Source organism: Ornithorhynchus anatinus, chromosome X3 (genome assembly GCF_004115215.2).
Source record: "Ornithorhynchus anatinus isolate Pmale09 chromosome X3, mOrnAna1.pri.v4, whole genome shotgun sequence".
NCBI classification, from domain to species: Eukaryota; Metazoa; Chordata; class Mammalia; order Monotremata; family Ornithorhynchidae; genus Ornithorhynchus; species Ornithorhynchus anatinus.
Window position 1 is genome coordinate 7023742 of NC_041751.1, and position 25129 is coordinate 7048870.

The 25129-nt window shown below is 49.2% G+C and overlaps 1 protein-coding gene across 4 annotated transcripts in view; it reads left to right on the forward strand.

Moving 5' to 3' along the window:
- ICE1 (interactor of little elongation complex ELL subunit 1) overlaps positions 1-24623 on the forward strand; it is a 40138-nt gene extending 15515 nt beyond the window's left edge. For 3 of the 4 annotated variants that reach the window (XM_029053697.2, XM_029053695.2, XM_029053698.2), the window contains 13 exons: positions 1293-1375; positions 1669-1708; positions 1792-1851; positions 3683-3772; positions 3882-3944; positions 4370-4746; positions 6239-11290; positions 13090-13258; positions 15678-15838; positions 19287-19477; positions 20635-20741; positions 22504-22602; positions 23530-24623. In XM_029053697.2, the coding sequence (XP_028909530.1) occupies positions 1293-1375; positions 1669-1708; positions 1792-1851; positions 3683-3772; positions 3882-3944; positions 4370-4746; positions 6239-11290; positions 13090-13258; positions 15678-15838; positions 19287-19477; positions 20635-20741; positions 22504-22602; positions 23530-23711 (6674 nt within the window). In that variant the 3' untranslated portion in view covers positions 23712-24623. Of the gene's footprint in view, positions 1-1292; positions 1376-1668; positions 1709-1791; positions 1852-3682; positions 3773-3881; positions 3945-4369; positions 4747-6238; positions 11291-13089; positions 13259-15677; positions 15839-16529; positions 16750-19286; positions 19478-20634; positions 20742-22503; positions 22603-23529 lie in introns of those variants that run through there. The other variant, XM_039910670.1, reaches the window with a different exon arrangement.
- Positions 24624-25129: the final 506 nt, after the last annotated feature.

Sequence of the window (25129 nt, forward strand, 5' to 3'; positions counted from 1 at the left end):
CGAGGAGATGCACGAGGACCCGTCGTTACTTCCGAATTTAGTGTCACTTTGCAATCCCGGTCGATTTCCCCCTGCGTCGATTAGCGTTGATCTCCCTCGCTGGAGTATTTCCGTAAACTGCTTGAGGGCGAGGGTTGTGTCTGCCGACCGCATCGAGCTCTCCCAAGCGCTTAGAACGGTTTTCTGCTCGCAGTAAGCGCTCAATAAATAGCATCGGTGGAAGAGGATCAGTAACGGTGAAATCCTGGAAAGCGTTCGGCCCATCGAGGTTGAGGTCCGGTCACGCAGGAGACGGGATCGTTGAAAGCACGAGACCGAGGCCGATTTTTAAGGGGTAAATAGAGGTAGATCTGGTGTACGTGTTTAGGGCCGCCAAGAGAGGGATATCCAGAGGGTTAATTCAAAAAATGACTCCAAGCGGTGGATGAGATAGCACACGGCAAAGGACTCGTGATTTAAAAATGACGGTCTACGTGTCTCTCCGCTCCTCGGTAACTTCCTCTCACCTCTGCATCAAGCCAAACCCCTGAGGACGGATGGAACTGGTTCTTCGGACGTTCATCTAATGAAAGGGAAAAGACCTTTAAAGAAAGATTAAAGTATAGGGAGTAGTTAACTTGGTGAATTGGAGGCTGAGTGTCAATGAACCTTTTTCCAGTATTTGAAGGGTTTTTGTTCAGAGGATGGTGATCAGCCATTCCAGTGTTCAATCCTGGAATTTTAAAAGAGGACCGTGACTCGAGGGTCCTCTAGTGTCCTTTAGTCCTTTAGTGTAGGAGTGGAAGACCTGAAGAATTCGAGATTGGTCATGGAGCTTCTCAAGATTCCTTCCCCAAACGCTAACAGTGGGTGGTGCACTGGGAACGCTCTGTGACGCTGAGTGTCGTGGTCTCCGACCTACGTGAGGATCATTGTTTTAACAGGAAGGCCAGACAGACACTCAGGGAGAAACCAACGAGGATTTCAAACTGACACTAAATTCAGAAGCAACAACAGGTTCTCAAGCATCTCCTTGTGCCGCCTTCCCAATATTCTAAAAGTAACCCTAAGATTTTTAGCCACTTAGAAGAAGCTTTAAATAGTAAGTCTGTAAAGAATCTGTTCGGGAGTGTTCTCTGCGTCTCGTAGACGTTCCAAACAAATGGATCTGAATTATCGTGTGCTTCATTTGAAGATGTGCACATTGTAATTTTGCAAAATATAAGGATTTTGTTAAATACAACAACCCAAGTGATGTTTTTTTCCTCCCATCTTCCTTCCTCGTTTCCCCCATTTGCATTCCTGAAATGCAGAGGCTGCGATAAAACAGACCCAGGACTTCAAGCAACTGAAAATGGAAAAGAAAATTCTTGAAAAGGAGCTTAAGAAGGCACAGGTAGTACTGATATTTTGTATAATTCCTAAGGTGTGAGTTTATGGTTTGGGTGATGTTGGTGTAAAATCTCAGGACATAATAAAATAGGTTTTCTATGGAGACTTCAATTTTTGAGGTTCAAATAATGGAACCAATTTGAACAGTGCCATTACAGGAATTCTTGGCTCTTTGTCATCATTTAGTAGTAGCAGAGGCTTTCATGAGGATGAAGCATTTTAGATGTTGTTCAGGTGTGGGGAATATCAGGAAATTATCAAGGGCAAAGATTGTAATGTCAAACTTGTTTTTTCCAGGAAAAAATAGAGGCATTTCCCAAGCAGAAGAATAAAAAAGGTGATTATCTGGTACATCCATGTTTTCGTATCTTTCCGTTTATATTGGAATTCAAACTGATGTGTTTTCATTTATCTTTACAGTGCTGAAACATACAGGAACACAAAGCTCCAATGATGATCCAGTTGCCAATTTAGATAAAAGTGAGTATAAGGCATGTCAATTTCTACTCCACCTCCCAGAGCTAAAAAATTGTTGTTTTTGCTAGACCGGCAGTTGAAATTTAGCAATATCAATAGTCTTCAGTGATCGTAATGGGAACGTTTAACAAGCCTGTGTGGATCCATTATTATTACTATCTTCCTTAAGTAGCTCTTGGAATAAAGATCAATCGTTTCTTTTGTTTCTAAAAAAAAATAAAACTGAATCAACATCAAACCATTTCCAGACTGTTTGGGGGAAGAAATCAGTACTGATGTTTCGTTTGGGTTACTTGCCATATGAAAAAAGCCAAATCGTAAGTACCGTATCAGCTGCATTAAATCTTCAGTCAATCAGGGGTAATTATTGAGCGCTTACCGTGTGCAGAGTACCATCTTAAGCGCTGGGGAGTGTACAGTGCATCAGAGTTGATAGACACATTCCCTGCCCACAGTGAGCTTACAGCCTAAAGAGGGATACAGACATCAATTTAAATAAATAATTTATGGATATATATATATATATATATCTTGATATATATCAAGATATCCGTCACCAAATCCTGAAAGTTCCACACCTTCGCAACGTTGCTAAAATCTGCCCTGTCCTCTCCATCCAAACTGCTACTTAACGGATATATTAAGTCTCGATATATATCGATATATCTATATCTCTATCAAGATGTATATCAAGATATATAGCAATATATCTCTATATATCAAGATATATCTATATCTCTATATATCAAGATATATATATATATATGTGTATATATATATATATACACATAAGTGCTATGGGCTGAGGGTACGGTGAATACCAGATGCCCAAAGGATACAGATCCAAGTTCACAGACAACGCAGAAGGGAGATGAGTCGGGGAAAAGAGGGTTTGTTGGGGAAAGGCCTCTTGAAGGATATGGTGACTTAATAAGGTTTCGAAGGTAGGGAGACTGCTGGTCTGGAGGAAGAGGGAGTTCCGGGTGAGAGGGAAGACGTGGGCAAGGAGTTGGTGGCGGGATAAACGGGAATAGAGCACAATCGATCAGTCGTATTCAGTGAGCACGTGCTGTGCGCGGAGCACTTTGCTAAGCGCTTGAGAGAGTAAAACACACCAGGGAGCGGATTGGTGATAGAGGAGGAGGGCAGCGTGTGGCCTGGGCTCCAGGAGGACATCGGTGAGTTAAAGTTGGAGGGGGTGAGCGGATTGAGTACTTGAAAGGCAGTGGTAAGGAGTTGCTGCGTGATGCCGAGGTGGACGGGCAACCACCGGAGGTTCGTGAGGAGTGGGAAGACTTGAACTAATCTTTTTCTAGAGGAATGATCTGAGCAGCAGAGCAAAGTATGGATTGGCGCGGAGAGAGAGGAGGGCAGGTACAGTAGTCAAGGCGGAAGAGGATGAGTGCTTGGATCCGTTAAGTAGCAGTTTGGATGGAGAAGACGGCGGATTTTAGCAACGTTGCGAAGGTGTGGAACTGTCAGGATTTGGTGACGGATCGAATGTGTGCGTAGTGTGAGAGACGAGTCGAGGACAGCGGGAAGTTATGGGCTCGTGAGATACCGAGGATAGTGACGTTGTCTCTTAGGGATGGGGATGACTGGGGAGGACAGGGTCTGGGTGGGAAGATAGAAGTTTTGTTTCGGACGTGTTCAGTTTGAGCTGTCAACAGTGCGGTCTTGTCCTGCGCTGTTTGATTTTTGGAATTCTGTGCTATGCCCTTAAGAGAAAAGCAACCAAAGCCATTGTTTTTATAAATGCAGGGTATCATTAGGAGTCTAAAATAGAAATGGCAATACAGTAGATTCCTATTATGCTTCCTTTTTTTTATTTTAGAAAAAATAAGATTGTTACTGAAAGAACTCTGGTTGTGCATCGACTCCACCTCAGAGACACTGCAGCCTGAGGATGAAGAATGCATCCCATGTAAGAGAAATCCATCTTAGCGTGAATTTGAGCTCAGTAAATTATTTTTTCCCGGCAGATTGTCACCCAGTATTCTCAATACATAATGGGATTTTTTTTTTTTTAACAGCACCTTCCTTCGAAGAACTTTCAGTGACACCAGAAAAGAAAACTAAGGCTTTGAATGAGGAAGGTGCGTGATGCAGCATTTAAGACGGTTTAAAAAATAGCCATTTTAGGAGTTCTGAGACTAGAAATATCATTTCACGTGTACATATCGTCCTTAATCGGCACACTCTCAGTGTAGTTTGACAATGTTGTGCTGGCTTCCAAATAAGTATGTGCTGAACGGGGTCTCCAGATCAAGGGATGACAGTCGAACGGGTCCCTCGATACAACTCGGGATGGCACAGCATTCTTACCTCTGGCGTGAAAGCCCGCTGCGCGGTAGATTGGAAGCCTTAAAATCCAGTTTGAGAGAGAACGTTTCCTTTTTTAAAGTGCTAATTTAACTCACTTAGCTTGATTAACACGAGGGGACTTAACGTAAAGGTAGTTGACCGCTAACCTCCGTAAAGCTCGATAGTCCATGTTTGATTTCTAAATATCTGCTCACAGAAAAGGCGGCCGAAGAACACCGACAGTCGAGGAAGTCTCTTGATGACTGTGAAGCGCCTCCACACCAGAGCAGTCCCGTAGAAACCCTAGAAATGCAGACGTGCTTAACGACCCTGTCGATGGAAGTAGACCGGGAACCTCCTGGCTCGGACTCCTCAGCCGATGACAGGATCGGCGAAGAGGACCGCAGTATTGAAATTGCTTTTCGCGAGGACGACGGGACAGAGCCTGGGAGGACAGAAGAGGCACAGGACAGATGGTCTGACTTCCCGGGTGAAAAACACAAACTCACTGAAGAGGAGCTACAAGTGATCTTGAACTGGGTCAAACCCCCTCCCCTTTTGTCTCCGGTGAAATCGTTGCCACGGTTTACGCCAGTGAGTTACAGAGTGTTTGCAGTTGTCTTTCCCAGTTGCTACTGTGGTATTTTATCTCAGGCTGTCTCTGGACGCCCGTTGTGATCAATTAGTGTGTGTTGGTTCTGTGAATGTAAAAGACTGAAGTCATGGAATTGGGGGCCAAAATCTGGTTTGTATTTGGAATCAGTGGAAAATCCGGGGGCTTCTCTGGTTATCCTTCTTCAGATGTCTTCCGTTAAAGAGGAGAGAAGCTAAAGAACTCTTTTTCGGGGTCAGATTGGTGGTCAGCCCGGTCCACGGTTTTCGTCAGTGGTCCCCAGACAAGGCTGAGAGGATCAGAGTTGTCGGCTGAATTGAAATCTCAATTAGTCTCACTCAAGTTGCTAATCGTTGCACAGATTGCAGCTTTATTTCCATTCTGAATCGCTCCACCTCTTTGTTTGCCAAGTCATTTTCAGCCATTTTTTTTAGGTAATTAGTTTTTGATGAATGGGTTCATATCCTTTGGTATATTAGAAGCGATAGAATGGTAATGTCATGCTGAAAGTATTTATTGAATTTAAATGGATTTCATTTCTATCTGTGTTTTATGAAGCTTTCAATTATTTTATTATTGACAGAGGAGGTTGTCGTTCTCAGAGATTACTCTGAGGTTTTAAAACGGTGCAGCTGTGCTATTTGGCCTGCTACTTCTTGACAATATTTTAATATTCCTTGTCAGCAAGAAGCAAGGAGATCTTTAAAGAGGGGACAAAAGGCTTTCTAGCTACGCAAGTAAAAAGACAGACATGGAGCAGCGTGACATCTATTACTTTGCCTCCAGCCTCCTTTTGTGATGCAACTTTTGGCAGAGAGATGTTCTCCACGTGACAGTCACCTAGGGAGTTGCATTTTGTGTTTACTGCCATGTCTTGCTCAAGGAAGTGAAACCCGGTTGGTTTCACTCGATCGTCACGTCGCGAAAAAGAAAGCGATCGTGGTCATTTTCATCTCAGGGACGTCTTGCTCGTTTGACTCTCTATTAAGTTTAAAATAGCTAAGTGCTTTTGAGGCAGCTGGTTTCAGCACTAACCAGTGGTGCTGCGGATCAAAAATTGGGGTCAGAAGGACGCCAGGCATGCGGTTCAGTTATTTTTTTTGCAACGGCAAAGTCATCTACCGGGAAGCCTTTCCTTAGGTGCTTCTATACCCTTGTGTAGGAGTCCTCCCGCTGGCGACCACGTCCCACTGTAACGTTTTTTAATCCTTATCTATGGCCATGTCACATTTTAGCCTTTGTTACCTTGAGCCTGTTACTTCCTGTTTTTCTAAGTGGTCCTTCATCCTTTTGACTTCCTTGGGTATTTGAGAGATTTGGCCAAAGGAAACTTCTAACTCAAAAAGAATGAATCATCTTACGAAGGCATGTTGGTTAAGCTTGTACCGTCCCCCCTTAATTAAAAAAAGGGATTTTGAGTCTTGAATTTAAAAATGTCATATTTGATGATGAAAACTGTTCTGTCGTTTGAAGGACACGTTGTTTGGAGACCTTTCGGATTCCAGCGACGACGAAATATCTCATAGTGCGCAAGCTGTCGAATGTATTCTAGAAAACAACCCAGCTGAATTCCAGAACACCTATGGCCTCAACGGTGTAGAAGAGGAAAGTAAACACTGGGACGAAGGGCCCGAACCAGACCCCGGCATCGTGAGCCCAAGTAAACTGGATAAGAATGACGTCACACCCGGTGGGTACGACATTTTGACAACAAAACCAAGAGATTGTAGTGAGGACAAAGTGGAGTCAGAGCAGACAGCTTCGATAACTTCCACCGGAACTGATGAAGAACCCCCGGCGGTGCCATTTGAATATGTAACGGATGACAAGTCGGGTACGTCAGAGAAGATGGAAAGCCAAGTGGCAGAAACAATCCAGGAGGTGGATCACAAAGCGGTGCAAGTCGAAGAGACAGCCTGTGCAATTGTTTGTTCGTCTCCTAGCTCTGAGTGCCCGAGGCAGGCGACACCTGTCCCGGTGCCGGCGGTGGAGGCCTCCCCTTCGCGTACGGATCCGTGTAGCCCTCAACGTAGCCGGGAAAGGTCCATTCAACCAGCAGAGCCTCCGGGGGAGAGCGTGTCAGCTAAAGAACAAGCGTCCCAGTCGAAACTTGATAAACAAATGGCAACGGAAATCGCCTGTCCCGGCGAAAGTGTGTCGACAGCCCACCGACGTCTCCAGGAAGAAGGCAGAGAGGCAGCGAGTGAGAAGGAAGAAATGAAAATGTCCAACCGTCAGTCGGAGCCCGGTTTCCAAGAAACCAGCGAATCAGAAGACGGAGAGGCCGCCCTTAGAAGAGAGAACCCTGGGGAGGATTTTTTGTTTTCCTTTTCTACCGATGCTTCTTCATCGCTTAACTCCAGCGGTTTCAAGAGTCAGGATAACGAGATGACGTATCAGTCGAGGATGGAAAGGACAGTAAAGCAGTGTGTTGTTACAGACTCTGTTACTGAGGCTAACCTTGGCGAGATCCCACCGGTGGAACCAAACACTTGCGAGCCAGTTCCTCGGTCTCAGAATCTGTCCACGTCGGACAGGCGGTCGGAGCCTTCAGAGGGTTCTCGAGGCGAAAGCAAACTGGAGCTCACCCTCCGGGCTTTGAAGCTCGGATCGGGGACGACGGAATCAGTCCAGAATAGCACGGAGATGGAGGGTGCCGGCATTCCAGAAGACCAGGCCAAAGTGCAGCCAGGCGATCAGTCGGGATGTGGAGGCAGAAGTGGCGAACGAGATAAAATTGAAGATCAGAGGATTGAAGTTGATGAAACCGAATTAGAAAACCCATCTTTAAGCGACTGTCTTAGTAATTTGGTAAAGTGTGATCGTAGTTTCGAAATATACAAATCACGTAGCGTTGAAGAAAGCGAGCAGCTACTGAAGAGAAATTTTGAAAGACCGGGAGCTGAACCAGGCGGTGAACAAGAAGTTTTGAAGTTAGAACTGAGGTCTACCTTGGAAGGCACAAGAATGTCACCCAAATTAGAATTTCTTGAGGGAGAAGACGATCCCGTAGAACTGAAGGAGGAATTACTTGTAGCTAGCCATAACCGTAGGACTCTGTCCTTATCCCTCGAAACAAATTCGAGAACAGACGGCGACCAGACAAAATCTGAAAAACAGCCCGTTGCGGAGCTTGAATCTCTAAAATCGTGTGGTAGGGAGGTGAATATTCCACCTGAACGGACGTCACCCCAACCGAAAGGTGTCATCGAGAAAAGTGACGAACCATTAGAAAGCGAGGAAGTAGACGCGGCATCGCCGGTCGAGCAAGCCACTTCAACCTGGCCACGGTCCGATTTGAAGGCCTCTGCTGATTTCCTCGCCGTAGAGGATTCTGTGTGTGCAACAGCCGGAGAGTCACCGGTCCCTTCTGAAGGATTCTCGGTTCAAAGCCAGAAAAGCCATACGGCAGAAATGTTTGTCCTGCGTGATAGAGGGAAGCCAAATCAGCCTTGTGATGCCACGATTCTGACTACCTCGGGAGCGGGTGTCGACGAGGACCCCCGGCCTTGTATAAACGGGACGTGGGAAGACGGCAGGGCTTTAGAGGAGATAGACCCCGGGGGTTCCGTGAGTTCGGGAGGCGAAGCTCGAACTGTACGCCCTGACCTCCCGTCTCCGAGCACGCCCCGGATCCGGAATGGACCTCTGCAGCAGAAGTGCAGAGTTTCTGACCCGGCTGATGCGAGTTGTTTTTTCTGGGGCTTTAAAACGTTTTCTTCCCTAAGTAAAGAAAATGGCAGAGGCACGAATCCCGTCAGTCACTCTTTTCAGTTTCCCTTGGCTTATCGGCAAGCAGAATGTGCTGATGTTAAAAAAGCGAAGCGTGAGCCACTTAGTCACGCTAGTGAAAGTAAAAGCGCGAGAGAAATCGAGAGTGAGAGCGAGCAACCCGTTCTCGTCGTAGAACCTCCAGAGCGACGAACGGAAGTTGCAGCTAAAGATGCCGACGTACCTGTGGTGAAACGAGAGCGTTGGCCATCCACGGAAATCGAATCTTTAACGGCAGTCCTGGAAAATTTTACCCTAAATGCTGCGTCTGAGAGCAGTGGATTTCCAGCGGCGGGAGTAGAGTATGAAAGCGATCCTGTAAGGAATTATGCGGCGGGGAACTCCACGACAGAAAGTGCTGGTGAAGAAAGGGTGACCGAGAAGCGTGGAGAGAACGAACTAAAGGAAGAGGAGGTGATACCTGGAGAAAAAAATGGAAGCCGACTCTGGGAAGACTCTTTGGAGGCTACCAAAGAGACGAGCGAATCGGAAGAGGAGGTTTATCCCTTAAGAAAAGTCAAGTGTAAGAGCCAGTTTACCCAGTGTTTTATGGGGGCCTCACTTCAGACACCTACCAGAGAAGAAGCACAAAACATTGAGACCAATTTCCAGGCTCCTGCTGGCAGAAAATCTGGAGACTCCTCTCTCATGACCACATGCAGCAGCGTGGCCGGGGGAGAGATTAAAGGAATCTTTCTACCTTGTGCCGTGGCTAACCCCTCTTCATCGGATGCTGTAGATGAGCTTCCGCCAGCGGTGGCAAAACTCGATCGTAAAAATGATCCTCCCGCAGTTGATGGGGTTCACGGCGAAACCACCCGAAGTGTCCCAGCACCGATGGAGAACCTCAGTCGTAAAAATGGCCCTCCCGTGCTCGACGGGGTTAACGGTGAAACGACCCAAAGGGTAGAACACGGACGGCGCTCAGCTGCACACGGGGGAACTAGCGATGGAGAGAACGTTTTGTCCGAGTGGACAGGATCAACATTACAGCCGTCTGAGACGTTAGTACGGGACCCCACGGGGAATGATACCGACGGGTCGGAAGATACCCAGCCGCAGGATCGGGTGTCAGGGAGGGACCCCGAAATCGTAAATCGACGTGTTGTGAAGAACGGGGAATTGGATCTGGGAATCGTAGAGCCCGGCAACCAGAGGTCGGTAAATGGCGAACAACTCGAGTCAGAAACGGACCGGACCGAGGCCCGTGCGACTCACGCAGAAGCCCCTCAAGCTCAAAATAATATTTGTCCAGAGAGGCTGGAAGATGATCTCGCTCCCGAGGAGCTCGTCCATCCCTTACTGTCCCGGGAAAGTTTTTCCAGAAATGGTAAAAGCGCTATGTCCAAAGACAGCTGTCTGTGGAATCTACTCCCCGCATCCGGGTTACTCTCCGTCCCTCGAGAACATAATTTAACTCCCGAGTCCCAGAGCGTCGAATTTGATAGTAGAGACGATATCTTAGAACTGGAGACCTTCGGTGACCCGGTGTGTAGCAACGGGACGCGGTCAGATCTCCCGAACGGAAAGTTACCGGTTCCGTCGACGGAGGCTTCCACCGAGACGAAACCTGAACAAGGGAGGCCTCCTCAGAAATTATCGCATAGCAGGTGTAAAGGCAAACTTCAGCAGGGTCACGTGACCCAGCCGGTTTTAGCCAACGCCGACACTTCCACCCCGACGAAATGTTCTTCCGACGTGATCACCAGGATAAGGGAAGAGATAGGTCCGCCTTTGCCTCCCCTGCTGCCCCCTTTACTGGATACGCCCCCGAGAGCGCTGCGTCCCGTCTCCCCGATCATGTCGACCTCTAGTCAGTCCTCGCTACCGTCACCTCTTGATGACTTGATCTCCCCGTTACGGGACACGCCGGTCCCTCCGCTGATGTCTCCGCTGTCGGACGACCCTCGGTACAAATCGCCCCTGTTCGCCAGTCCGTCGCCCTCGGATGCGTTAGCCGGTCGAAGGATCCTCACGTCCCCCCTGCAGTTTTGTGCCGCCACGCCGAAGCACGCCCTCCCCGTGCCCGGAAGGCTTCCTCCGTCCGCGGTGGGCAACTCCACGCCCGGAAGGCCACAGGAGAATTCCGTGAAGATCCTCGACACCATGTACCCGGAACTGTCCGCCAGAGCCAGAACGCTCAACATCCTCAAAGGCAACATTCAGCTGAACAGGTGCCCCCAGTCCAACTGCAAAAGTTTACCGGGGCCCGTCAACCAGATCACGGGATTCAAAGCGATCGCCTCCACGTCGACGGCGTTCGTTAAAACGGGAAGCGGCGCCGGCGCCGAGGGCGACAGGGAGAAGGTAGAGGACGCGGAGACTCAGTCCGCAAGTTCACGGGAGCGGGGGTGTAAAAGGGCATCGGTCTCCACGTCGGTTCTGCGGAGCGCTAAAAGGCTGCGCCTAGACAGCGAGTCGCCCAAAGCGGAGAACGGTCTGGGGGACGCTCCCGCGGGGATCGCCGAAGACCTCCCAGCCGGGTCCCCTCAGATTGAAAGCCCGGGGGCGGGCCGTGGGGAGCCCGGGGGGGAGCCGGCCAACAGCTCTGCTGGCGAATCGCCTTCGCCGACCCAAGAGATGGCCGAGCCCCGCGACGGCGGCGTGACCGACGCGCTGAAGAAAATCGCCGAAACCTGTTTCGATCTGTTGCCTGTCATTTCCAGCCATGTGTACGTGGGGAATATTTCTAGGAAGCCGGTAATGAGAGATCAAGAGAAAGAAGTCGTCTCTGAATTCGGAATCACGAAGAAGGTAAGCGGTGTGCTCTGGTTCGTCGCCGACTTCCGACGTTCGGTTCGACAGGATAGAAAGTTCACTGAATTTCTAGGGGAGATGAATTGCCCCCCCCCCCCCCCAAAAAATTAGAATTCAAGAGATGAAAGTTTTGCCGCAGAAGCTTTCGTTTGTGTTTGCTTTGATGGTATTGAAGTCCTTACTGTGTGCCGGGGACTGGGATGGCGACGAAATAAGTAGGTTGATCCATATGGGGATCACAGTCTTAATCCCCATTTTACAAATGAGGTGACCGAGGCCCAGAGGAGTTAAGTGACTCGTCCGAGGTCACGCAGCTGACAGGTGGCGAAGCGGGGATTAGAACCCCGGTCCTTCTGACTCCTGAGCCCGGGCTCTTGTCAACTAGGCCAGTTCTCTGTTGGCTTTATTCGCTTGTCATTTTTTGGCAGACGAGTGCTCCGTTAACAAAATCTTGTAGACCCTTTGCTGTGCGTTGGCCAGTACCCCGAAAAGGAGCTGTCTCGTCTCTCACAGTCTACAGACTTAATTTTGGAGTTTTCATCCCGACTCTGTTCCCGATGCCTACGAATGCTTTGAACGGATCTCTTCCCTTCTTCAGAGCGAGTCACTGTCATCTGTCCCCTTTCCCGGAGTGCTTTGGGACGGACCTCTTGGACAGAAAATGGAATGCTCAAAACCCTCCTGAAATCACATATCCTCCGAGAAGTCTTCTCAGACTAAACCCTCAATTTCCTCCATCTTCCCCTCTGCATCGACCAGACTGTAGAATATAAGCTTGTTGTGGTCAGGGAATGTGTCTCTTTATGGGGTTATATGGTTCTCTCCCAAGCGCTTGGTACAGTGCTCTGCACACAGTAGGTGCTCAATAAATACGATTGACTGAATGAATAAACGCGCCTGACAGTGAACTATTTTTCCTGGCATCTAAGTGCTTACTACGTGTCCGGCACTGTACTAGACACTGGTGTCGATACAAGCAAATCAGGTTGGACGCAGTCCTGCTTCCGTAAATATTTTTATACTCTATTTCCCCTAGAGTATCCCTAATCTGCTTTAACATCGGTGTCCCCCCGGTTGTCTGTGAGGTCCTTGTGGGTGGGGATCGCGTCTACCCACACGGTTGTATCGTAATAATGATGATAATTATGGTATTTGTTAAGCGCTTACTATGTGCAGGGCACTGTTCTAAGCCCTGGGGTAGATACAGGGTAATCAGATTGGCCCACGTGGGGCTCACATTTTTTAATCCCCATTTTTACAGATGAGGGAACTGAGGCACAGAGAAGTGAAGTGACTCGCCCAAGGTCACACAGCAGACAAGTGGCGGAGCGGGGATTAGAACCCGTGACCTCTGACTCCCAAGCCCGTGCCCTTTCCACTAAGCCACGCTGCTTCAAGCGTGAGTACTTTCCCAAGTACTCAGAGCAGTGCTCTGCACACAGTAAGCACTAAATACATACCGGTGACCGACTGACTTAGACTTTACATTTAACGGTCCGTGACAGCCAGTTGAATCTGCTTCTGAGGCAAGGGCCCTGACGGTCTGAAGTTAGTTTTCTTGATCCGCGTCGTTCAGGCGATTCTTTGCTCTCGTTACTCCGCTACGGGCCCCTTGGTGCAACCCAGTTCCGAGCAGGGGCCTGATGCTCTTTTTGTCTAGCGGCAGTGTTATAACGAGGTTATCGCCTTCCTCTGTTAGAAACGATTGGGATGTTTTTAATCTTACTCCGACAGCTGGTCTTGTTGAGACCAAAAGTCGAGGCCGGTCTAAATCGCTCTCTCCGTTGTCGTCACAGCATCTAGCAGAAACCTTGCTTCACGCGATTCTCTCCGAACTGAAAACGCAGAAGCCGTCTCCGGACCACAGTTACGTTCATGCCCTGTGCAGGGTGTATGTCGGGATCTGCAGGCATCTCGGAGACTTGGAACGGGCTCGCCTCTTCTGTTACACCCTGCTTAAAGAAGGTACGGCGAGAGGTCGTGCTTCGTGGAAGACGTCATCTTGCCCCTCCCCAGTTACCCGTAGCCCTTTCCACCGAGGAAACCTTTGAATTTGTTCAGATTGCTAGCGGACGTGCAGGTTTACCCGTTGAGTAAAGGCAAGACGGAGGCAGGTCTCCTGCCTACAGACTAAATGTTTCTCATATGGCTTCGGCAAGATCTACCCCCGGGTATTCGCTTTCCGGTCATGCCGGAGATGAGAGTCCCTCACCGAGGGAGTGCGAATTAGTCTGATTTCACTCTTTCATTCTGCTCGTGGGAACACCGGTCTTAGTCATCGGGAAGGAAAAGGTCAGGTACCTCCTAGCTGAGTTATTTTGGGATTGTTGGAGCAGGTGAGAGCCTTGAAATCAGGTGTGCGTTCAGGCCAAAAAAAAAAAAATGCGGAAGGAGAGAAGAGGCTGAAGGTCTTTTGAAGGAGTCTTCGGAAGGAATGTTCAATCATTTAGCCTCATCTCCCCTACTTCTCTGCTCCTGTAGTGACATACCTCCCTGAAATGTTCAGGTTTCCAGTGATAATTTTCTTACTCTATCAATCAAGGCAATCGCCAGGCTAGTATCAAATCAGGTGACACGTAATGTATCGGAGGGCTGAACGTAAATGAGCCGTTAAACCTACGGAGTTCTAAATTGCGAGCAGTAAGTCGTAGATGCGTTGCCTAGATGTCTCACGATTGCATCAGCCCTGCCCGGAGCCTGGACTCCAGCTCTCCCGGCTAGAGGTTTCGAATGAATCGTCCCGACGTTGTTTATTTCAGAAATTGCTCGTCGATGACCATATCCGTGCCTAAAGCGTACGTGCGAAATAGACATGGCAGGTCCAAGCCAATAGCGGATTCAACTGGGACGGCTATTCAGTTGTGACATGGGTCGGGCTGTCTTTACCTAGAAATGAAGGAGACCGACTGGAGAAATCTTTAGATTTCAGAATCAAACACACCGCCTCCACGTTCAGCTTGCTTAGCGGTAAAGCACTGCTGGATGGGGCTTCCGAGGAATGCCCCTTTGCCTCATCCGGGGCACCGACGGATCACCGTCCGGCTCTGGAGTCGTCCCTGTCCCCATCGAAGGGTCAACCGGGGCGAACCCCCCTTCCCTTTCCCACCGTGTGACTTCCGAGCTTTCGACATCAGTCGTTCAGTGGTGTTTACCGAGCGCTTACTGGGCGCCGATCGCTGTACTAAATAATAATAGCAATGTTGGTATTTGTTAAGCGCTTACTACGTGCAGCGCACTGTTCTAAGCGCTGGGGTAGACGCAGGGTCATCAGGTCGTCCCACGTGGGGCTCACGGTCTTAATCCCCATTTTACAGATGAGGGAACTGAGGCGCAGAGAAGTGAAGTGACTTGCCCACGGTCACACGGCTGACAAGTGGCAGAGCCGGGATTCGAACCCATGACCTCCGACTCCAAAGCCCGTGCTCTTTCCACTGAGCCGCTGCTTCTCTTGGGAGAGTACGGTATAACGGCTGTAGAAACGTTCCCTGCCCACGAGCTTACGGTCTGCAAGGGGAGATAGACATTAATATTTACGATCTAAAGACAGAACCACGAGAGGTAAATGGGTAAGGGTAGAGGGATCGACCTGCATTGTGTTTCAGATGGGACACCCTAAAATGGTTTTAGTAGACACCTTTTCAGTCATTGGTGTTCATTGAGCATTTACTGTGTGCCAAGCACTGCGTTAAGCACTTGGGAGAGTACGGTTCAGTAGAGGTGGTAGAAAGGTTCCCTGCTCAAGAAGAACTTGCAGTGTAAGTGAAGACAGTCAAATTTATGTCATAAAATTCAGTACATTTCCCTGTTTAATTTTGTATTTACTGAGACCTTCCCTGTCTATTTAGCACCTCCACTTTAAGAGCCGATGTGATTATAGAGGAACAATCCTTTCACTTTTGCTTGATTCCCTCTAAAACACGATCTTAAAAGACTTGGTAAGAAAAGTCCTAGGTCAGAAAACCTCCCAGCCGTTTCCCTGAGCCCTACTCAAAATCCGTCTTATTTATCTAGCATCCTGGAAACGGCCCAGCATTTAGCACAGTGCCTGGCACTTAGTGAGTGCTTAATAAATGAATCGTTTTCATTATGTGTGCAGGTTTTGGGTTATCTGACCCGTCACTTTTATCAAATCACTCTGTTTTCCATCTACGTAACAATTTTCGGAAATGATGACGTATGAGAAGTTTGAAAGAGACCCGTCTAAATTGCAGGGGCCGGAGCAGATCACTTTTAAAAGCCCTCCAGAGCCTTACGGTTCTGCGTTTCTGTGTAGTGAGGCGGGGGAAAGGGCAGGGGTTGAACGTTCAAGTCTGTGACAAAGTGATGGTTGGAATTTTGTCCAGATTGTGAGGTGAAAAGTTGTATTCCGTGTTCCCTCCTCTAGATTTTCCAGAATCTGAGAAGTTAACTCTGTTCATCGCAAGCACGTGGCATGATATATTTATCTTTCAAGGAGTGCTGAACAAAGCCATCCAGCTCGTCGCCCGGCAGCGTGCCAGAGGAGAGGTTCTGAACTGCTTGAGTGCTTATCTCAACTGGGAAGAGGTAACTTGGGCTCGATCCCTTCCCGGCCCTGGGCGTCCCCAGCCAGCAACGCTGGGCACGTAGGGCGGGGGCTGGCATGGTAGCCTGGGGTACGCGGGCCTCGTCCACCTCTGTCTGGGCGGAAATGGTCGCTGGGGGGCCGGGGGCTGCTGTATCTTAGAGTAGCGGCCCCCTACTCCAGCCCATCATTCTTCTGTGAGCCCGTCACTGGGCAGGGATCGTCGCTAACTGTTGCCGAATTGTCCATTCCAAGCCCTTAGGACAGTGCTCTGCACAGAGTTCAGTCATTCATTCATTCATTCATTCATTCAATGGTATTTATTGAGCGCTTACTACGTGCAGAGCACTGTACTAAGCGCTTGGAATGGACAATTCGGCAACAGATAGAGACAATCCCTGCCCGTCGACGGGCTCACGGTCTCATCGGGGGAGGCAGATGCACAAAAACAAGACAACGTAATCACAATAAATAGAATCGAGGGGACGTACACCTCATTAACAAAATAAATAGGGTAATAAAAATGAGCAGAGTGCTGAGGGGAAGGGAGAGGGGGAGGAGCAGAGGGAAAGGGGAGAAAGGGGGCTTAGGTGAGGGGAGGTGAAGGGGGGGGGGGCAGAGAGGGAGCAGACATAGTTAGCGCTCAATAAATACTATTGAATGAATCCTTCTTTCTCCTGGGTTGTTATGTAGAAAAAGGGACTGATGTCTGACCCACGGCAAAGAGAGCCACCTCTTTCGTGAGCAACAGTCACTCTTCTCATTCGATGATGGATTTGAATATTTGTACACCTAGTGGAGATTTCAAAGTACCATGGCTCTGGGGGAAGAATGGGCTGGAATCTGAGTAAAGAACTGTAAAGTGAAGATTGGACTGTGGGATCGGTTGGCTAAGAAAGGTCAGGTACATGGAACTGATAGTGTGATTGAAAAGTAGCATGGCGCAGTGGAAAGAGCGTGGGCTTGGGAGTCAGGACCTGGGTTCTAATCCCTCGCTGTGCCACTAGTCCGCTGTGTGATTTGGACAAGTCGCTTCGCTTCTCCGTACCTCGGTTCCCCCATCTGCAAAATGGGGATTCAATCCCCGTTCTCCCGCCTGCTTAGACTGTGAGCTCCATCTGGGACCCGACGATTCTGTAGCTACCCCAGTGCTTAGCACCGTGCTTGGCACGCAGTAAGTCCTTAGTGACCGTTATTGTTATCATTATTATTCTACAGCATTTCACTTCAGCAGCCTCTAAAATTGTCTTCCGTCCAGTTGTACCGCTTTGCAAAATAGAACTCTCTGCTGGATGCCGGATGCTTTCTGCTTGTCACTGGTAGTTGGTTAGTGCTTACTACACTCCAGGCACTTTGCTGAGCCCTGGGGAAGGTACAGCTTAATCAGGTTGGACACAGTCCGTGTCCCAGATGGGTCTCACCGTCTTACTCCCCTTTTTTCTGAGGCACAGAGAAGTGAAGTGACTTGCCCAGGGTCACACAGCAGATAAGTAGCGGAGCGGCGATTAGAACCCAGCTCCTCCTCCTTCCAGGCCCGTGCCGTACTCATTAGGCCTCGCCTCTCCTCTCTGCGTGTCTAGAGACAAAAGCTTCTGTCAGATGCACGGTTCTTTCAACCACCCACCCAGATGAGAGGCAGAACAAGTTACCTATTTTACGCCTGCCGGCAAGTCAGTGTTTGAATCTCATATTCCAATAGTTACACAAGCTGCTCCCACAGTTTGAGACGCACAGAAACTGAAGATTTGGGGCGGGGAGCTGTCATGAGGTGTTCATTGGCATATGTGTGGATCACAAATAAGTTAAATCTAAATCAGTTTTGCACCCCGTTTCTTGCCCTTTTGACTCCTCTGACCAGGTTCGGTCATCTGATCGTGCTCCGAGATTACCGCGGGTGGGAGAATAGGTGGGCAAATCCTGACACCGGAACAGAACGGACGAATGCTTTTAACAGGGAGAAAACGTATAGTGACCCAGGTAGACTTTAACTTGTCCTTGAGTGAGGAACTAAAGAGTTTACCAAAGCTCCTATCGTTGGGTTAAATAATTCTCCTTATTGGATTCAGTTTTCATTTTCCCTTCTCCACCGCCAAACCGTTTCTATTTCAAGTTCTGAGAATGTTAATGACAGATGGTCATAGGGTGGCCTGTCTAGAAGTGTACCACCGTCAACTCATCCCCCTCATGGAGAGTTGCTTTCGTGGGGCCTTGGGGCCCCTTTCCCCAGAAACGTAGTCCTCTGGCAGATGTAACTTCCCACCTCTGCTCTGAAGGCTTTGTGGGTGGTCCCCAGAAGGTCAGATTTACTCTCTAAGAGCGCACTAGGCAGATTAAGAACGCGTAGGACAGATTATTGGCCCCGCCCCGTCGAAGGTAAGGGCGGTCGCTGGTGTTTTTGAACGGCCGGGCATATTTGGATATAAGTAAAATGTTTTGTAGAGAAATTGTAAATCGTGATCTGAAACAGTGTCATTCATGTACCAACCTGACTGGTCGAGGTTAGCCTAAAGCCATTTCGGGGAACTTCGGAAACGAAATGAGGGATAATTGGCCGGGGAGTTGAACAGTGATAATACGTGGGGTCTGCATCTAGCCTGGGAGATCCATTTCGCGCGTTGCGATGATAAGCGTAGAATCGGCACCAGAGCCGAAGAGAAGACTTACGGCCCCCTCTTCTCTCCCCGCTGTCACCCGTCAGTGGGCAGGGATGGTGTCTATCCGTTGCCGAACTGTCCGTTCCAAGAGCTTAGTACAGTGCTCTGCACATGGTAAGCGCTCGATAAATACTATTGAATGAATGAATTTTATCGACCTCAGCTTTGTGGGTGGGGTGGGGTGGGGTGTCACGGTAGATGGGGGCTAAAATTGAAGGCACCAAGGTGGGGAGGATTAAATCACGGTAGTGTGCGGGAGCGGGAGAGACAGGAGGCGTGGGCTGCCGCTGCTCTTTCCGCTCTGGGCCTTGGGCCCCGTCCACTGCTGCTGTGAAACTGTGCTCGTCTCTACCCGTCAGGACCAGCGGGTGAAGAGGCCAGAAGAGGTGGAGAGTGAAAACTCCGCAGTGGCTAAAAACGGACGATGAATTTATTCACCGATTCTGTTTCAGCCAAGTACCGAGTGAGAGAGAGAGAGAGGAGTCTTGATTGTTTTAGGGGCATTCTGTCCCTGGTTCAGGGACATCCACTCTGAGTAATAAATGCGCGTTTACCGTTCGTCGTTGCGGCGAGGGAAGAATAGACGATTGTGTCGTTTCCACTGAGGTTAAAAATGGTCAGTCGAAACTCAGATGAAACGGAGGGCAGCATTATTCCCCATTCAAAATTAATCTAAGATCTCTTCAGTTCTATCTGTGAATGATTTCCCCATCTGAGCCTAGCTCGCGTACTTTGTGTTAAATAGTAGACTCCCCTTTTAATTTTACATTTTTTTTTTTCCTCTCTCACTTTCCAGAACTCCTCCTTGGATGTCGGTATCATGATCTCAAGTCTGCTTTTGGCGATACAGTTATGTCCTAAAATGGAATTTCAGTTAAGAGAAAAATTTGGTGAAGACCTAAGTGACAGCACTTGGGAATATATATTTGCTATCGATCTACTTTGCTGTCATCAGAAATGGGTTTGGACACACGATAACATCGTAAGGTATGGAGCTGTTCTCTGATCTGAGCTGTGTGGAAGTGATCTGTCGTTATTATTATGAGCAGTGATAATTGCGGAAGCTCTTAAGCGCTTACCATATGCCAAGCGGTGTATTGAGCGCCGGGGTCGGGTCCCACATGGGGCTTACGGTCTAAGTAGGAGCGGGTTTTGAATTCCCATTTTACAGATGAGGGAACTTGAGGCACAGAGAAGTTAAGTGACTTTCCCAAGGTCACCCAGCGGATTAGTGACGGAGAGATCGAATCCAGTTCCTCTGATTCCCAGACCTGTGCTCTTTCCCCCTAGGCCGCGGTGCTTCCTCTATACCTCGTTGATTACTGTATATTGGTCAGTCGGTATTTATTGAGCGACCGTGCAGAGTGCTGTTAATTCCTTGGAAGCTTACAGCCGAAGAAAAGGATCCTGCCCTCAGGACTTTACGATCTAATGGGGGATTCGGACACAAGAGTATTTGCACTTAAGGGAAAAAGAGACTAGATGTATGGATAAGTGCTTAAACAGTGCAGTATGTGAATGCATAATTAATCGGGGGGGGGGGGTGCTCCTGGAGGAGGTGGGATTTCAGAAGGGAGGGAGGGAGTTCCAGGAAGGGAAGAAGGCAAGATGGAAGCAGTTTGAATCCGGGCACCCTGATGGCTTTAAGGTGGGACAGGCCCTCTGGTCTCTTTAATAAATCTTCTCAGTCGCTCTGTTTGAAAGGCTATCTCTCTCCACAGTTGTACCGTTTGGGTGGGAGCGGGAGGTGACGCCGTTATCTTCGTAGCAGGCTGTGCCACAGCTGTATCATTTCACTACGGGAGTATCAAACGCTTCCCCGGTGGAAGGCGTTATCCCTAGAAAACCCGTCCGTGGCTGCAACCGTATGGCGTTTGAAAGCAACCTTGTTGGCAGCTTGAGAAAAGGGAGCGGGTTAATAAAGCCTCGAGTCTTGGAGAGGAAGTGGGTCGAGACCATAGACTGTTTTCAGTTTGACTTTCCCGTCCACGCCCCAGCTCAGGAGCTGATGACAGATCCGTCGATGAAGGAAGCGGGCGGGGTCGTTTTGGACCGGCTGTGGCCCAGCTCTTTTGAAGATCGAGTCATAATCGCTCAGAAGACTTGCAGAATTGAGCACTGAGTGGTGTCTTTTCATTTTCCAGTAAAGAGCTGTGGCCAGTCATGGACACGTGGATACGGCACAGAAAGGGGAACACGAACACTACGTGCCCTCCGGATGTTATTGTGGCGTCGATACTCAGACTGATCGGTGAGTAGTCGGTCGTGCCGGAAACGGCACCGAGTCCATTCTAAAGCGACCTAAAGAGACTTGATCGTGGAAGTTGGACCGCTCTGCCATTTTAGAGCTCCTTGCTTTCGTTGCTTTTTTTATTCCTTTTGGTATTGAAGATCGTGAGCCTGGTGGGGAGAGGGCACGATTTGCCTTTGAGCAGCTGAATCCCCTTCCCCGAGGCTCCAACGAACCGATCTGTTGACAGGGCTAAGTGATAAACTATTAATAATCAAACCGTCCTCATGATAGACTGTCGCCCTCCTTCTGTCTGTACTCGAGTCGTTTTGCTTTTCTGAGTCATTCTCGGGCCCCCCCGGGGACAGGACCTTTGAAGGGGATTTGAGAGAGGGCCGCTGGGCCGTTGGTGTTCAAAGGCACCGATGGTGTCAGCCTTTGGTGTTCCCTGCCCGACTCCCGGTAAGTGAAAGTCCTGTCACCCTAAAAATGGGTAAAACTATTTTTTTTTTAGATGTGAACTTCGTTTAAACCTTGCTTCTCTTGCCCTTAACACAAATTGGAAAAAGACCACTCTCAAATCCTGCTCTTAGGAATTACAAGATACACTTTTTTTTGAGGGTGGAGTATGTGTGTGTGTTATATCTTAATAAATATAACGGTTGGCCCGGTGTTACCGATGTATACGTCTTCATTTTTTGATGCTTTATTTAAGCTCTCCATCCCATTCTCACTCCCAAGCCCCCCTGAGCACTTTGAGCTCACTCCATCCCCAGAGCGTACCCTAACACTCTGTTGCTTCCCCTGTTATAGTTTTGTATTTTTTTTTAATCCGTCTCCCCGACTAGACTGTAAACTCCCTGTAGGCCGGTACGACGTCTGTCCACTCTGGTGTACCCAACTTTCTCAATTTCTCTGTACAGTTCCCTGCCCACGGTAAGCGCTCAATAAAAACCACTGATTGGTGTGGGAAGGGAATATGGAATGTTCCATTTCCTGAGAAGAGGAGGGGAGGTATAATTATCAGGGATACGAGGAAGTTATAAAATCTGAAAATCAGTTTTCTCCAAGGGGAAGGAGTTATTAGAAGTGGGGAAGAACTCCCCTGTGAGGGGAATGGGATCTCAACTTGTGGAATATTTTTCCAGGGATCTATATTGGACCTTTATCTGAGAGAGTTTAAATCTTTTTTGACTAGAGGTAAGAGATCAAGTCCTCAACTCTGTTCCTCTGTTTCGTTTACGCCGCCGTGTAAATGAGATGAGCAGCGCACAGATTTTGGCTCTTCCTCTCTCTGCCCCCTCTTGGAAGTGCCAGAACCAGAGAGCCATTTTGTCATTCTTTTCCCATCGGCAGACGGCTTCCCGCTGGGTCTCACGGCCTCCGCCCAGCGCTTCAAAATCGCCGTGGCCTCGTCCGTTGTTTTCACACGAGGAAAGCCAACGCGGCAATGAAAGAACGTTAGGGGGACCAAAAGTACGGAGGCTAAAGAAGGGGAGCGTCGTGGTGGAGACGGGGGACGGGAGGCTCGTGGTCAGAGGACAGCGATGGAGAGCCGGTGGAGAGCCGGGAGCGAATGGACTTTGCCGGGGCGAGTCGGTATCGTGGGGTGGCCACAATCTGGGGGTGCGCCTGTAGAGAGTAGAATCAATCAAGCGTATTTATTGGGCACTTACAGTGAACCGAGTTTTAACGTATTCACTTTTAAATGCCTCCGTGTGGCGGGTCGGTCAATACGAACGTATCCATTGATGTTTTGCGTGTCGATTCTTTTTTCTTTCAGGCCGCTTAGGCCAGCTAGGTTTAAAAGAAGGCTATTCTTTTGCTGTGAAAAACATCAGCAGAGTCATCGGTACTTTCATAAAACATGCGCCAGAAGAAGGTAAAGACCCCATTTATAGCTTCCGTTTTATGCTTGCTATACTTAGAAGTTCTTCTTTCCGTTTAGTAGTTTTTCACCGTGTTGGAAATTCACTGATTTGTCTCCCTTAGTTTGGTCAAGGGAGAGAAAGTTAAAAGGCAGCCATTTTTCCGGAAGTCTTTGAGCACCGGGTTCAGTAAGCCGTACCGTCCCCCCCCCCCCCCCCAAGGTAGCAATTACTGTCACAGCTTTCTGTCTGCTATGCCTGTAGGGAAACTGAGGCACAGAGAGCCCAGGTAACTGCAGGGCCTACTAGGTAGAGCACGGATCTGGGAGCAGAGCATTTGCTGGGGCTCTGGGCTAGAGGGAGGCTGAGCCCAGCCCGGAATTCCATAAGTGGCATCCATGTTGGCGACTGGAATTTGGAAGCAGCTTGGCTCAGTGGAAAGAGCCCGGGCTTGGGAGTCGGAGGTCGTGGGTTCGAATCCCGGCTCTGCCGCTTGTCAGCTGTGTGACGGTGGGCAAGTCACTTCTCCGGGCCTCAGCGACCTCATCTGTAAAATGGGGATTAACTGTGAGCCTCACGTGGGACGACCCTATGACCCCGTATCTCCCCCAGCGCTTAGAACAGTGCTCTGCGCGTAGTAAGCGCTTAACAACTGCCAACGTTATCATCATTGTTAGGTTTCTGAAGCCGAGTCCCAGTCTTCCGTTTAAACAGCTTGGATCCCTGGGCCAGCAGAGCTTTAACTCCGTGCGCCCGTCGGCTTCTGAAATTACCGTTCTCTCTATCTGAGTGATTTTCGTTGTAGGTAGAAAACTGAGCTGTGGGATCCAGGTCATTCGAATAGTCTTTTATGTGAAAAATGACCTTTCCAAGAATACGAAAACCTACCTTCCCGGTGACTGACCGAACGAACTCTCTTATCGGTTTTTTCCTCCCCGCAGCCGTACCCTGGGCCGTGCAGTTGGCGGCTGTCTACGCGCTTTGCGAACTGAGTCCCAGCAACCCGTCGGAAGCGTTCGACGTGTTAAACTCTTGGAGAACGGGGGCCGCGAAGAGCGTCCCGTCCGCGGTCAGCGGCTGCATAGCTGAAATCAGCGAGATGCGAGCCGCGGAACGCGCTTAAACCGCCCGGAACCGCTCTGCCCACAGAAGTGCCTTTTTGTCTGGAGGAGAAAAGCGGGTCGTGCCGTTTTACGAGACGCCCGAGGACGAAAGCAATATCCAGAAGGACACGGCCAGGAGAATCGCTCTCTGATTGCCGGCGTGGGAGGAGGGAGAGGCCGGAGGCACTGTTTGCTTCCCTCCCCTTCCCGCCCCGGGGACGTTCTAGTTGCACAGTTGTCCCGTGTAACTTGTATGTGCATTTCACGTGAGCCCACCACCCCCTGTAAATGACAGATGGGCCGAAGCGACGCGTTTCGGTCGGATGAGGAGAACCCGGACTTGCCCTTTTTGCTGCAGAAGGAGGAGATGCCCTTTTGTGTTTTTTAAACCGCGCGGTATTTTAAAATGGACGTAAGTTACGACAGCTTTCGGTCGCGGAGCCGGAGATACCTCCGGGCCGCGCCCTCGAGACGTGGGCCGGACGTGTCTTCCCTTAAGCGAGCCACGTGGACCGCGGACCACGTGTCCGTGTGTTTTATTTAGGTGGGCCTTCCCGGCCGGCCGCAAGCCGAGCCGGCGGCGAAAACTCCGTCTAACTTATTTTCCGTCCGTTCGTAGAGCGACTCGACGGCTTCCGGCCGACGGGGACGATGGAATCGCGGCAGTGAAAGTTTTATGTTTCGATTACGTGTATATGAAAGATTCAGAGGTAACCAACAGATCTCTGTATGTTTTGTATATAGGGTATATTGCTATAATGTGTTTCACATTTAATGATGTTCCACTTTGGGAATTTTAGAGTTTGTATATAGAAAGCAGGTTTAACGATTCACGTGGTTCTGCCTCCTAATATGGTTTATCTTGTATTGACCATTTCTTAGACAACGCTGTACATTTTTTTTTTTTTATAATAAAATCAAAGTGAATACTGCTAGCCGGCCGTGCGTACGTGAAGGAAAACAAGTGCCTGACTTTAGGTAAACTTCAGTTCGGGATATCCGGATCAAAGAAAGCAATCGAAAAGAGTAAGTTCATTGAGAATCACCGGATGAGGAATTTATCGCTGATAAGAAAATAGCGGTAATTAAGTGCTTACCACGTGCCAGTCCCCGTGCCCGAACACTGGACTAGATAATCAGCGCGGCTCAGTGGAAAGAGGCTTTGGAGTCAGAGGTCGTGGGTTCGAATCCCGGCTCTGCCACTCGTCAGCTGTGCGACTGTGGGCGAGTCACTTCACTTCTCTGGGCCTCAGTTCCCTCATCTGTAAAACGGGGATTAAGACCGCGAGCCTCACGTGGGACCACCTGATGACCCTGTGTCTACCCCAGCGCTTAGAACGGTGCTCGGCACACAGTAAGCGCTTAACAAATACCGACATTATTATTATTATAATCGGCTCGGCACAATTCCTGTCCCGCCTGGGCCTCACGCTCCAAG